We start from the raw sequence: 15,377 nt of genomic DNA on the forward strand, positions 1-15,377 counted from the left end.
GGAGCTGGCGTTGCAGGATGCTGGGATGGGCGCTAGGGGGAGGCAAGCCGACAGCAGCAAGGGCAGGAGCCACTGCGGCTCTCGGCATCGCTGAGCGCACACCGGGATGCGAGAGGAGCGGGTTCAGTGTCTGGGGGTGGGGTGTCTGTAAGATCAGCTCTTTGTGATCCTGCTCTGGGGAACAGAGGCTCTTTATCGCACCTGAGGACCACAGCTGCCCCTTCTGCCCTTGGGGGGATATGCAGATTACAATAAAGGAGCTGCGTGGTATTACACAGGTGAGAACACGAAATCATGAGAAACAGAGAGATGCAAAATGGGTTGGGTTGGAAGGGATCTTCTAAAGCCCATCTAGTCCAAGTCCCTACAATAAATGGGGACATCACCAACTGGATCAGATTGCTCAGAGCCCAGTCCAGCCTGACCTTGAATGTTTCTTGGGGCTGGGACATCGATCACTTCTCTGGGCAAGCTGTGCCAGTGTCTGACCACCACCACTGTAAAAAACTTCTTCCATATAAGTAGTCTAAATCACCTGTCCTTCAGTTTAAAACCACTACTCCTTGTCCTGTCTCAACAAGCCCTGCTAAAGTTTGTCCCCATCTTTCTTATAAGCCCCTTTCAAGTACTGAGAAGCTGCAGTAAGGTCTGCCCTGAAGTGCAGAGCAGAGCTACCACGCTTCCCTGCAGAAGGCCCTCACACCACACGCAAGCCCTGGGACTGAGCCTCGTCCCAGAGGACTCCCAGTGATCCTAAGCAAAGAATCACCAAATCAATGTGGTTATAAGGAATTTCTGGATGTCATCCGGTCCACACTCCCTAATCAAAGCAGGGTCAGCTACAGCATGTTGCTCAGGACTGTGTTCAGTCAGGTTTTGAGTATCTCCAGGAATGGAACCTCTCTGGGAAGTCTGTGCAAGTTTTTGGACCACCCTTGCAGTAGGAAGTCTTTTCTCATGCTTAAATGGAATTTCCGGATTTTCAGTTTGCAGACAGTCTCTTGTACTGTCACTGGACACCACTGAGAAGTCTGGCTCTGTCTCCTCCATTCCCGGCTATCTGGTATTTATGGACATTGTTAAGATTCCTCTGAGCCTTCTCTTCTCCAGAGTGAAGAATCACAGAATCATTAAGAAGACCTCTACGATCATGAAATCCAGCCATTAACCCAGCACTGCCAAGTCCACCACTAAACCATGTCTCTCAGCACCACATCTGTACTTTTCCTGAATATTTCTATTCCACTGCTTCCCTGGGCAGTCTGTTCCAGTGCTTGAACACCTTTTCAGTGACAAAATGTTTTCTAATATCCAATCCTTGTGAAGGGGAAGGCAGCACTGCCTCCTTGTTCTAATGCCGTGGAACTGATTCTATCAGGATGAGTCTCATCCATGGGTCAGTCTCCTCAGAAAAATCCCCTGGGAAGGTTTACCATATTCCTTAGACTGGAGCTTACCAATATTAAATTACTTGGATTCTTCAGTCCCTATGGAAGATGCTGAGTTTCCACTCATGCATTTTGTACTTGTCTAGACTGTGTGGCCTCAATCACTGGGATGACATTCCCTGTATTCTCTGGCTGTACTGAGGTGGGAGCCAAGGACCAATGCACTGCTTCAGCCAGGTTGCAATGCTCCAGGACTGAATGGAGTACACTGGTGTGTGATGCAAAGCACACTCAGAGCCATGGAGCACCATGCCCACATACAGAGGTGGTTGATGAACAAGATACCAGTGGGAACTAAGTCAAAAAGCCTAGAAAAGCTTTGGAACATTTAGCGCTCCTTTTCCTGTGAAAAGTGCTGGAAGTGATAAGAAGCTTGTTCTCCAGCCATATGGAATTACAGGGTCTGGGATTTGCATGTGTAAAGGGAGGAGAGAAGTAGAGATTCCCAGATCAGAGAAGGTCATGACCTTGGTTTCCTCCCCTCCGTACCATGCAGCAGATGATCCAGGTGAGCAATAACATTTATCCAGGCAGCAAACACCACGTCACCCTCCCAGCATCATGACCCTGAGAGAGGAGGGCAGCATAGCAACATCTACACCCACACACACCCTGGGGCTTTCTGGGTTCAGGCTTCAGCCACCACAGAACCAGCTCAAACTGCCTCTTGCCACCTGAGGCTTCAGCAGACAGGAAGTCTATCCCGTCCTTCATTTATTGCAGCCAGATCCTTGGTCCAGGTTACTCCTGGACACAGATGGAGAGCAGGAAGGAATAGGGAGGGGAAGCCAAAAGCTATGGCTGCAGGGAAGCTGTGGTTTCAAGTGTGTGGTTCTTAACTCTACCTTGGCCAAGGGAGAGTTAAGAACTCATGTCTCTTTACCCCTAAGGAGAACCTGTCTTGGAGGATTCCAAGAATCACCAAATCATTGAGGCTGGAAAAGCCCTTAAGATCACCAAGTCCAACCATTAATCCAACATTTCCATGTTCACCACTAGATCATGTAGCCAAGTGCCACACCCACATGTTCTTTGAACACTTCTGGAGATGGTTATTACAAGGATCCTAAGCACCATCAGAAATTATGTGCCCTCCCTAAAATTGTCTGCTGAAATGCATGCTGAGCTCCAGGCAACAAAACACAATTTAGAGAAAGCCTGTGCAGATGGTTCTATGGAAAGATTCAGCTGATAACACGAAGAGGGCCAAAATAGTGATTTAAAGTTCTGGTGATTCACATCCTCCCTTCTCCAATGGATGTGGAACAGAGGTGGAAATCAGAGCCAGAGCAGGTCCCTGTCGATGAGGGGCTGATTGCAGAGGTCTGGCTTATGAGAGCCCAGATTGGGATAGTTTGCTCCCTCTGGCTTTGGGTTTTTGAGATTCATTAAGGAAAAAAAAATACACAGAGCAATTGTTTTGTACTTTTTTGCTTCCCACCCAAAAGCACATGGTCTTTCCCCCTGCTCTCCCTTTTGGGATATTTCCCAAAACACACACAATTTTCTTCCAAATACATTTAAAGCAGAAAATATCTTCCTCACCTTTTCCAGCCAGTCCAATTCCACACAGGATTGTAAGGAGAAAGACACTCTCTAATTTACTTTACAATTGGTGAGTGTTTTATCATAAATGTTTCCTGGTGCAGGTTTCTGAGATTCAGATTCACTGGGAATCTAGATCATGTCCAAACAGATGTGGGGAGGAAAAAGCTACGGCAGGAGGAGGAATAACCACGAGAGATACAACATCTGCTGCATGCCAGGACCATTTTTTGCTAACAAGATTTTGTAAGGAACAGACTAGTCTAATTTCATTGCAGAGCCTGGCTGTTTCAGAACAATGCCTTCACTCAGACTTGCAAAATCAGCAAAATAATCTATTAGCATGGCTGCGTTCCCTCCCTCCCTTCTGAGCAAAGGGAACCAAAAGGATCCTGTCTTAAATGTCACTCCCACAGACAAGAGAGCAAGAGGCCCCCAGGCATGGCAAGCAACGGTGACACAGCAGACACAAAGGCCTCTGTGTTGCCCTGCTGAGGTATCTGCAACTGGGGTGTGATTTTGCAAAAAGGGGAAGTAATAAAATTTGCACCAGGGAGACAAAGGAAAGGGAAACGGGGTGAATTTAGAATACCAGGTATCTATGCTTTCAGATGGATTAATATAGGCTTCTGGAATCATGGAGTGGTTTGGGTTGGAAGGGACCTTAAAGCCCCCCTCTCTCCAACCCCCTGCCATAGGCAGGGACACCTTTCACTAGACCAGGTCGATCAAAGCCCCATCCAACCTGGCCTTGAACACTTCCAGGGATGTGGCAGCCACAGCTTGTTTGGGCAACAGGGAAGTGACTGTGACAGTATCTCACCGCCATCACTATAAAAAAATTGTGTTGTTACATCTACTTTTAATCCATCCTTTTTCAGTTTTAAACCATTATCCCTAGTCCTGTCACTACGGGCTCTACTAAAAAATATATACTTGGCAGATCAGCTTCAGACACATGGAAGGAGGGTAGGCTTGGGTGGGAATATCTACACCCTACAGAACAGTTTGTGGGGGTTTGTATTGCCTCAGTCAGTCATCCCTAATGCTAATCCACTCTCACTATCTCAGTGTGTACACATTTGTATTGTTATCAGCTCCCACACCATGCAGAGGGCACTGAACACCACCCACAGCAAACAGGACTTGCTTGTGAAGGGAGGCATCCAAAAACCACACTCCCAGCAACCTGCTTGACTCAGTTTGTGTACCACAGCATCATGCAATGGCGTTTGTTCTGGCACCAGGAAGAGTGGGGACAGAGGCAAACAAGATCTAAAGGTCAGTTTGCAGGACCTTGTCAGGTCCCTATGAAGTTTTATCTTCTGGGTATCCAAAGTACAAAGGCACCCAAAAAAGGATAAAGCAATGAGAGGTGGAGAGACACAAGAAGCTGTGAGAGTACTGCACTTCCCCAGGAGCAGTGGAGAGAGACTGGAAAGAGAATAGCACAACTACAGGGGCCCCAGACCTGTCATTCCCCGCACATGCCCTTTCCAGGGATGCACTCTTGGGAAGTCTCACCATTACGCCACCTAGGACTACTTCAGTCTCTACCCAGCCAAGACTGATGCAGAGTCTGGCACAGCCTGGCTTTTAGCATCACCACACATCCAGACACAGCCCTCCCCAGGCCATCTCGCCCACAGCAAGTGCTTTTGTCTGGTGGCAAAGGCACTAAGAAAAAAAATACTCCCTGGACACCAAGAGCCCTGAGGTCTGCAGAAGTCACTGCCAAAGCAGGAAAGTCTTCACATGGCTCACTGACAAACTGGGGGATGGGGTACTCAGAGCAGGGAGAGGACATGCAAGGAAGAGGAAAGAAGTAAGCTCCCAAGGCTGTTTAACACCCGTGACAGATACACCTCTCTGACTCAGCACAGTGCTGCTGGCCACCTTCACCCAAGTTCCCGCATCCTCCATCACATCCCAGTCTTGAGCTCTCCTACAAACTTCCTTTGACCACCTTCCCCTGGGAAGGACTTGCAGGGTGAACCAACCCTGGTTTAGCAGTATTGTGAGTTTAAAATACACCCACATACAAAGCCTCTCCTCCCACATGGAACACCATGCTCTCAGTTGCTCCAACACTTTTAGTTGTGGGTTTAACCCCAAACAGAGGAACTGCTTTGGCTTGAAACTATAAGCATGAAGCCCCAGACCTGGAGGATCACGGTCATGCAGGTACAAGTGAGGGACCACAAAACACAGGCAGGAGCCCTGAGGATGCTCCACATCTTGCACCACTTTTGAGCCATCAGCCCCCACCCTGGAGGAAGCAGAGGTGGGGCCATGCTGGTGGAAAGGGAAGAGCCTATCCAAGTAAGTCCTGCTGTGAAAAACTACAGTATTTCAGGAGGAATGGTCCAAACCCAGCCAGTGAAATCCTGGAGGAAGCTGATGTGGCCACGAGCTCAGCTGCACTGTTTCTGCCTACAAGCAACATCATTCAGCAGCTGCCCTGCCTGAATCCCAAATCCTGTGTTCCACTGAAAGCCAATCTTCTGAAACAGGATTTAGAAATCTAAATTGTGCAGGGGTTTTCTGTTGGTTTTGTATGTTTGTTTTTAATTAACATAAGAGTCAAGTTATTGATGGGAAAAGAAGAACTGGAAGCTGCAAAGGAAAACTACCTCCACACTCCATTGTGCGTACCTCAGATCAAAATCTCCAAACTGCTTTTCTGTAGGGACACCTCCCATGCCCCCTTGAGCCATACCCTCTCCATTTCCTTCTCCCACGGCAAGGAAATACTCTGGTTTGTGATTGTGTCCCATTCATAGCACCTCCATTCAAAAACAGGACTTGACCTCACCACAATCTAAATTAATCCCTGACTATGCAAAGATGATGAAAAATGAGGTTATCACGAGTTTAAGCCATTTAAAGAAACTACTTCCAGCCCACGCCTATTCTGGTTATTCATACACTGGGTGTAGCTTTACAAACAGAATCCTGGTTTATGAGAAAACCACCCTCTAGAGATGTGGAGTCATGAGCTTCTGCTAACTGGGAGAAGGGATATTAATTCCTATGTAACTCTGTCAGTGGCATTCACATCAGACCACAGTCAAAATTTAACCATCCATGACAACTCTCCACCAAGATGGCTTATTCATCCTTTTCCTTCTTGGATGGGGACTGTTAGGAATGCATCACTGAGCACTGGTTTCTTCACAAAGGTCCAGAAATATCAAAGAAGAGCTGTTTTATATTTCCACTCACACAACTCACTCACAAACTCACACATCTGCACATTCACACACACAGTCATACTCTTTGTATTTTATTTTCCTTCTGCAAGAAGCAGCATCATGTCTGATCAAGTCTTTTCAAGGGCTTCAGTGAAGACACTTAATCCAGCAGGAACACCTGCCCTTAACACAGGTAAATCACCCCAAAATGCCATCCTCTCTGAGGGCTCAAAGATTAGAGCTCACAGGCATTGAAGAAACTCCCAGCCTGCACCAAGATTAAAAGCCTTGGCTGATTCAGAGCGTGCATCCAGCTCTGGGAACCCCACCATAAGGAGGACACGGACCTTGCTTGCTGGAGTAAGTCCAGAGGAGACCACAAAGACGCTTGGAATGCATAGCAGAAGCAGCTCTGCTATGAAAACAGGATGAGAGAGTTGGGGTTGTGCAGTCTGTAGACAGGAAGGATCCAAGGAGACCTCAGAGCTCCTACCAGTGCCTGAAGAAGCTCCAAGAGAGCTGGAGAGGGACTTTTGACAAGTGCATGAAGTAACAGGAAAAGAAGAAATGGCTTAAACTGAGTAAAATCAGGTTTAAGTTAGGTAATAGAAAGCAATTCTTTCCTGTGAGGATGGTGAGGTACTGGCACAGGTTTCTCAGACAAGCTGTAGATGCCCCATTCCCAGGACAGGCTTTGAGTGGTGAGGAACACGTTCAGTGGAGGTATCTTGGTGAGCAGCTGCAGTTTGAGCTCTGGGGGAAGCGACCCCAAGCCTGAGACAAGAGGCTGTGAACTGCTGACCAAGGAACAAAGGGCACCTGTGTCCCACCCATGTGACCTAGGAGACACTAGGAGACTCTCCAGCCTTTCCTATGCTCGGACTGTGAGAGGTTTCCTTTGTTCGGGGTCTCTCCTCAGAGGCACCAGCTCGGGCCATTTTTCTATCACTGCACCAAGATTAAATAATTTTAATGATCCAGATCTCTGAGACTCTGTTCGGGGAAAGCTGGGGTCACAGTAAGGAAACCTGTTCTGACCATGAGTGTAGGGAGCCAAGTGGGGCACCCACGGTCTCCCTGGAGCCTGGAGCTACAAAGGGGTTTTGGTCCCAGCTCAGGGGGTGCGAGTTTGACTGCCAAAGCAGCTCCTAGATGGCTGGACAGGGAAGTTTCCTTAACACTGAGCAACCAGGTCTAGTGGAAGGTATCTTTCCCATGGCAGGGAGATTGGAACAAGGTGATCTTGAAACCAAACCACTCTGTAGTTCTGTGATAAGCAGCTCTGTAATTGCTCCACAGGATGCTGTGCCCCTCCAGGACCCCAGAGCCCTGTCTGTGAGGGAGGATTGCACATTCTCTGCCATGGAGCTCAGAGGCAGTGGATGCTCAGACCTTTCTGCAACACGCTTTGCTATTGTTCTGCTCTTCCTCATTACCAGTACAATAATTTCTTGTCACCAACATGCAGCTGCACTAAGAAGTACGCCATGAATCTAATCCAGGGATTTTACCGTCGCTTTCGCTTTTGAGGCCATGTCCTTCTGATGCTGAGGACAGAGCAGACTGGCTGGAAATTTCTTATCAAAGGCTGCACTAGTGCCAAGCAGCTTATCAACTCTAGTCCTCACTGGGGCTAAGGGGGAAAGTGTGCTCACCTGGCACCACGAGGCCGTGGCCCTGGGAGGATCTGGTGAGACCTGCTGGAATGCAGCCAGGGTCAGCATCGCATCTAATGGGAGTAGAGACCTTTCAAAAGTGCAAATAATAACAATGAATCTCTTTTTCATCCTTGAGGGATGGAGTAGCCTATGAATGGCTTAAAAATGTAAAAACAAGGTCAATTCAGAGATTGCATTAAATGATGACCAAATCCTTTCCTGGCAAGGAACAGCCAGACTGGCAATCAGCTCCAGTTTTACTGAAAACAGCAGATAAATTAAAAGGCAAGTGGCTCATAAATTCTTAAGAGGAGAAATGCAAAGGTCTGGAAGGATTTTAACCCCTGTGGTGGACCCGAGACAGAGTCTGTTGACTCTGTTCAGAGGAGATGATCCCTCAGCCAATCCAGCAGCACAGAGGAGCCCCAGCATCAAGACTAACCCCAAGCATTCTTTGGAAGAGACCAAAACTGAGAGACACAGGCCAAGACACTGCAAAAAGCTCAGTAAAGACACCTGGAGCACAGAATTTAGTATTTTAGTCTTTCTGGAAGAAACATCTGCAAGTGGGACACCAGAACGTTTTTGCACCCAATTGCAGTTGACTGCCAAAGCGGCTCCTAGACGGCTGGACAGGGAAGTTTCCTTCCATAATTTTGCAAGTGTCTCCCTGCTAAACTCTTGGTGAACTTTGGAGAGCAAAGAACTGCAAGATCCTAACCTCTGTCCTCCCCATTATCTTCACTCTTGTGTTTTTGCCAGCTTCCCAGCCTGCACTACACACTGGGGAAACAACCTTTTAATGCAGAAACTTGTGGGCACGGAAGTGCTGGTCCTGCTTTTAGTGAAATAGTTCACTGACTCCTTTCCCCCTCCAGGAAACCCCCAAGGGGATTGGCAGTGTAATCCTCATACAGCAAGAGAAAAGAGCTAAGTGATTAATAATGTAAAGAAGAGTGGAGCTAAGAGATGCTCTCTCATCCTGCATCACCTCCCCCAAAGACACCAGCATCCAGTTCAGGAGACAATGGACATAATGTATCCTGCATGGCAGGACAAGGGAGAATGGCTTTAAGGTGAAATAGGGTAGATTTAGATTAGATATTAGGAAAAAATTCTTCCCTGTGAGGGTGGTGAGACCCTGGACCAGATTGTCCTGAGAAGCTGTGGATATCCCATCCCTGGAAGCGTTGAAGGCAGGCTAGATGGGGCTCTGAGCACCCTGGTCTAGTGAAAGCTGTCCCTACCCAAGGAACTAGAGGATCTTTAGGATCCCTTCCAACCCAAACCATTCTATGATTCTGTGAATGGACAAAACCCCTATACACAAGTCACAGTAGATATATACCAGGAAGGCAGGGAATGGCTATTGAAAAATCCTGTTTTCTTGGTTTCTAAAACAAGATTTCTCTTGTCTGTCTGGGAAAAAAATCTCAGAACTGTGACTGAGAGCATCTCTCCCCAGTTCCATAGTAGGGCTGAAAATGGCATGGTCCTAGCGCCCTAAGATCTCCTGCTTCCATAATTTTTCCCAAAATACCTGGCTTCTCTCTCCCTCACAACTACTCTCTCAGGCCTTCCCCTCCAAATGACATTGTCCTCATCCAGGCAAAATAATATTACCATTTTTCTAGAATCTACCTTAGCATAGCTCTTTAATCAGTAACAATCTCCCCTGACAATTAATTCCTGCAGAGATAATTCAGTGCTTGCAACTAAATACTGCAGAGAGATAAAAATACTGAGAAACAGGTATGGAGGAAAAAACCTCTTCCCCTGAAGATTGGGAGGGTGTAGTCTTCATCCAAGAGAGTTTCTCTGGTGGTTGCAACCATCCAGGCTTGAACTCACAGTGCAGGGATGCAGCTCAGGTTCAACAATGACCACAGGTCACCTCGAGCCACACAGTCACTGTGACACTGCTTGGACAGGAATACACTCAGCACACAGCAGCCCACCTGCCGCCCAGAACGGAGAGGAAAACACCATCTCCATGCTCCACCTTGCTCCCTGGGAAGAGCTGAAGGACCAGAGCATGCAGCTCATGTAGTTCAATATCACACCTGTGCATGATGTAAGCTAAGAGATGCTCTCTCATCCTGCAGCACCTCCTCCAAAGAGCATCCAGTTCAGGAGACAATGGGCTTAACGTATCCTGCATGACAGGACAAAGGAGAATGGCTTTAAGGTGAAATGGGGTAGATTTAGATTAGGTATTAAGAAGAAATTCTTCCTTGTGAATGTGGTGAGACACTGGACCAGGTTGTTCTGAGAAGCTGTGGATGCCACATCCACCAGGCTTCATTTGCTTCCCACAGGTGCAGTGATGCCCAAATTTTTCCTGGCTGGTGACCCACCCCAGCAGCAGGTCATGGCTTGGCAGGCTGAACCTGAACCAAGTGGCCCTCTTGCTGCAGAGAGAAAACAAGCCCTGGGTAAGGCCCAGAGGTGTTAAAGACAGACCCTAACCAAAGCCTGTAGCAATCCCATGGCATCACTGGAAGCACTCTGTATGCAAGAAGAGAGCAGTGATGATTAGACGAAATTAACTCTTTCCCCAGTAAGAGTAGATGAGTCTCTAGGGCAGTAAGGGTAGATTAGACCCTTACTTCCACCTTAGACCATCATTGTTTTTTCCACAGGGTATCAACAGACACAGCAGATGCCCCACATCTCCCCTTATTTTTGCCTTCCATCCTGCACCTCATGCATCTCCTTCTACTCATGTCTGTGCCACTCCTTATTTACCCACCTCCCAACCATCCAGACCAGCTCACCCAATGCACAGACCAAACCTCCCACTTCCAAGGTGCACTGCCAGCATTCCTGATCCAAAAGTGGAGGGCAAAACTCAGCTTGAGGGTCAGGCTGAGATTTCCACTGGGAGTGGAAATACTTGCCTGGATACAGATTTCCCTCCCCTCTGCACAGCAGCATACAGAGCACAAGGGAAAGAAGTTTCAAGCAAGGTGCTGGGATTTGGGCTAAGCTAAAAAATACTATTTAACCTCTAATGTAACAGCCAAGTGCTACTGCCAAAAAGAGCCACTGATGCTGCCTGAGTGATCTCCAAAATCTGCTTTGGCAAGGCAACCAGCAGCCAGCTTTGTTTTTAAGTGGATTCACTGAGCAGGGCTCTCCAGGACCCCCTTCCCTGCTCAGGCTGATGCTGTGGTTTCCCTCCCTCCGAAGCACTCCAGTAATTGGCTTTCTGGCTTCGCCGGGCCGCATCACGAAGGTGTCCAGCAAACAACCACCAGAGCCAAAACACGATTAGAGGGCTCAAACAGCTGCTCCCTCTGCAAAGATCTGGCATCCAGAGCAGGGTTGGAGGCCAAGGAAAGCAGGGAGGGAGGGAGGACACCCTGCTGGAAATAATAAGGCTGAGCCCGTTCCAGGAAAGGCCATGGTGCCGGATGCAGGAGGAAGTTGAAGGAAAACAGCCTGACCAGGGAAGGGACCAGAGCTGTTCCTCATCCTCTCCCTTTCCCCTCTGCCCAGAAAAACCTCAAACAAAAGGGAAAACACTGCAGAGATTGGGGGCTTTGTTGTTTTGCTCAATTTTTTTTTTTTTTTGCCAAAGCAGCCTCAAGTTTTGGGAGTGCATGGAGGAACAGAGAGAATGCTGGAAGAAGAGTTGGGATGGTAGAGATGCACACACAGAGGATGGACTGTTTAGATCCATACTAGCACCATGGAAGTATGAGGAAACAAGATCCTGCCTCTGCCAAAGCACATTCCCAGCACCCCAGTGAGTTTACTGTGGTTGCTTTTCACATGCAAGTGCTTTATCTGAAAAATTGCAGAACGGTTTTACATTCAGAAGGACCTTCAAGATCACCTAGTTCTGATTGCCCTGCTGTGGCCAGCAACACCTTCCATTAGACCACATTGCTCAAAGCCCATCCACCTTGGCCTTGAATACTTCCAGGGATAGGGCAGCTACAGCTTCTCAGGGCACAATTTATCTCCTACGTCTGATTTCTTTCCACAGATCACAAGTGACAACTTTTCTGAGAAAGCAAGTGGTTGTTTTTAATAGTGGACAGCTTTTATTTCCATTCTCCACCCACTCTGCTCTCACAGCAAAGCTAAAGACACAATGAGCTCTTATGTTCTATCACAGTTTTAGCTCAAACACTCCAGAACAACCCATGGCCATGGCCCTGAGAGATAAAAGTGTGTGCACACCATCCCTTCCCTGTAAACAGTATCCCTGGGACTGGGGACTCCATTTCTTGGTAAGCAAATCCCCAAAACAGCATCTGCCAAAAGCTGGGAGTATCACTACTTGCTTTTTGCTGAAAGAGATTTAACTGGATTTACTAAGATAAGATTTGCTGGTTGTAATAGAAACAAGATGTCTTTGTGGTTTAATAACTGCACCATGCCATTCAATAGCACACAAGCAGAACAGTTGATTTAAACTTCATGGACATTTTGGACTCTACTGAATCCTGCATTAACTTGGAAAAGCTGACAGTGATTGCTTTCTTGCAGAAGATGCTGGGATTTTTCCTGAACTCCCTCCCTTAGAAAGTCGGTATGAAGTCAGGAAGAATCAGGTCCAGCAACTAAAAATGTCATTTTGCATTTTCTGCTGGCACAAAGCAATTCCCCCTGTGAAATTGAGTTACTTTTGCTGAAATGGACAATTGAGAGAAAGAACATAGAGAAATGCTTTTGAGAAAGAGGTTTCTCGAAACTTCAGCAGCAAACAGGGCAGGTGTGAGCTCATATTCTTTTTTGAATGGTGATTTTGTGGTCAAGGCAGCTGAGTAGGTCTGATCAAACAATCCTACCAGACAGGGGCATCATGAGTCTGCCACTGCTCAGCATGCATTCTGTCTGGCACCCAAACTGCTGGCAAAATTCCCTTTATCTGCTGCAGAGGCAGCAAAACAATGACCACTTCTATGTCTTGTTAAGCCACAGGACCTTGCTGGCACATGGGACTCAATTCCAGCCTCCCACACCAGAAAGAGCCCTGGTTCAACATTCTATGCCAATTGCTTTAAGGATCTCCTCCTACCCAAAGAGTTCTATGATCCTAAGAAATTGCAGAGCTGGATGGCTGGAAAAAGTTTGAATTCACTCTGTGTTTCAGCAAGGATGGGTTTGAACTAGGTGAGCATGACACCTTGCAGATGAGGTTCAGAAAGCTTTCTTAGAAAGACCTCATGCTCCATAGAGCAAGGCAGCAAGAGGATAATACCTGCCTGAACACCAAGGGCTGCAAGTGAGATGAAAAGCAGAAAAGCAGATGGAGAAAGGGCTCTGAGATGCTCAGCAGAACACATGCAATCTTTGTCCCTCTACAAAGGGATCCAACCCTCTGTCCTTAGGCATGGGAATGAAATAATGTGTGTGACCTGACTGCAAATCAGCAAGGGGGTCTCAAATACATCCCTACCTTTTAGTCCCAGAAAAAGTTGTTTAGAAAGTCTCAGCTATCTCCTGTGTGCTGTATAAACGGGATGTGCATGGTGTGTTCATGTTGGCCCCCACAGTGACACCAAACCATGGTCAGCCCTGTCTTCAGAAGGCAGCTGTGCACAAAGCCTATTTTCCTTCCAGCAGACAAGGGGAATAAACTAAAACACACACAGAGCTTGGCACAAATCCAGTGTCCAGGCAGAGCTGGAGTGGAAGACAGAAAGGCAGAGCAAAGGGAAATGAGGTCTCCTCCCACAAGGAGCCCAGTGGGATGCTGGGGGGCTCAGCACAAGGATGCTGGGGGACACACAACAAGAGTCAGTTCAGCTCCATCTCTCCCTTCACACAAAGCCTTTTGTGCACCCCCCTCCAGACTGCCCTTGCCCAGACAGACACAGCACTGTCTTGTGGAAGGCCAGCTGATTTTCTGGGCTGTCAGCAGGGGTGAAGACAATGATGGCAGCTCAGGCAAGCCTACAACACTCAAATGCCATCAAGTCACGTGGAAAAGCACAGGCTCGGCAGAGAGAGCTGCTGCTCCCCACAGGGAAGGAAGGAAACCCAGGTGTGGGAGATGCTGGGATACTGCCACTCCCCAACCACAATGATCGCTGCTACCTGGGACTCCCTGTGCTTCATGGCAGCCAGAGAGCTGCTCTCATGGGCAACTCCAAGCAGACAGCCATAACAAGACATACAAATTCCCCATAGTGCCCTCAGGTCCTTTGGGCTGGCACTGAGGACAGCAGAAGAGGGACTGGCGATGCTGGGGACAGGCAATGTCATCCCCAGCCTCCTGCAACCTGCCTTCATGACAGACACAGCAGCACGGAGGAGAGGCAGAGGACATGGTTTTTGCACAGAAGAGGAAGGATAGGTACAACCACCCTCTTCCCCTAAGATGCCAAAACCACCTCACCTACCCAAAGCTGATCTTCTTTTCCCCTTTCCAAATGGACCACCAAGAGTATTCTAGTGGAAGGTATCCCTGCCCTTGGCAGGAGGGTTGGAACTAGATCTTTAAGGTCCCTTCCAATTCAAACCATTCTGTGATTCAGAGATAACACTCTGCCTTGCTGGACCCACCAGCCTTACAGAAGCGCACAACACCAACCCAGCTGCAAACCATCTCCCTGGTTTATGCATGGGGAAACTGAGTCGCAGAAAAGCCTCCTTTGCTCCTGTACCTCACTGGATGCAGAAAAGCTTGGACCTGAGTGCAGCAGGCACTCTAGAGGTTCACAATATCAGGTCTGGGTAAATAAATGCTGTTGAGGAGAGGAGACGTTGACTGGGGCTTGGCAGCCTTGGTGAAGAGTGCACTGTGCGTTTTTAGGAACGCCTGAGGGCAGAGATGGTAGAAAGCAGTGCTGAGGAGCAAGGGGATGGGTGCACTTACTTTGGGTCGCTTCCACTGGATGCCCTGAATCCTTGACTTGTAGAAGAGTGAGTCGTCGTTGGCAGGGAAAAGCGGGTCCTCGAAGAGCTGCTTCCGCCGCTGGCACTCCTTCTTCAGAGAGGCGTAGCGCTGGTTCTCGTACGGCTTCACCGAGGAAAACATCCTTCTCCACCGCCTCTGGAGGACAGGCAGAGAAGCAGTGAGACGGGGCACTGTCTGCCCAGGGACACTCAGTCCTCCTCTGCCACTCTTGGGTGGCAGCACCAAGACATGGTGGCTGAAGACAACCACCTATGAGCCCAAGTGTACTTTGTTGATCCCCCAGGGCTGGGACTCCCAGTTATCCCCCAGGCCGGCCAAATGACACCAAACCAAGCATAGCAGTAAATAATAACTGGTGCCCTGCTTCTCAACAAATTTGTAACTCATCTGCGGAAAACACAGCCCTCAGAGGTAAAGGAGGAAAATACACGCCCTGCAAGATGGGTGTGCACAGCTGTGGGGGCTGAGCCCTACCCAGAGCACCCCCACCATGGAGCCTCAACTCACAAAACTGTGCATTTCATGATTTTGTCAGTGACACCAATTTCTCAGCAGACTTTATCAGACCAGGTTTTAATTAAAAAAAAGGTCTCCTGGCAGAGCACTGCGTGTTTCTGGATTAATTATTCTTTGCTGACAAGCAGGGCAGAGATGT

General features: G+C 48.2%; 1 protein-coding gene across 2 annotated transcripts in view; it reads right to left on the bottom strand.

The window, feature by feature from the left end:
• Positions 1–15,377, bottom strand: part of LOC120498422 (calpain-5-like) — a 55,665-nt gene that overhangs the window by 21,945 nt on the left and 18,343 nt on the right. For both annotated transcript variants that reach the window (XM_039701112.1, XM_039701111.1), the window contains exon 2: positions 14,681–14,857. In XM_039701112.1, coding sequence (XP_039557046.1) covers positions 14,681–14,842 — 162 coding nt within the window. In that variant the 5' untranslated portion in view covers positions 14,843–14,857. The remainder of the gene's footprint in view (positions 1–14,680; positions 14,858–15,377) is intronic.

Source organism: Passer montanus, unplaced genomic scaffold (genome assembly GCF_014805655.1).
Source record: "Passer montanus isolate IOZ18808 unplaced genomic scaffold, ASM1480565v1 scaffold149, whole genome shotgun sequence".
NCBI lineage: Eukaryota > Metazoa > Chordata > Aves > Passeriformes > Passeridae > Passer > Passer montanus.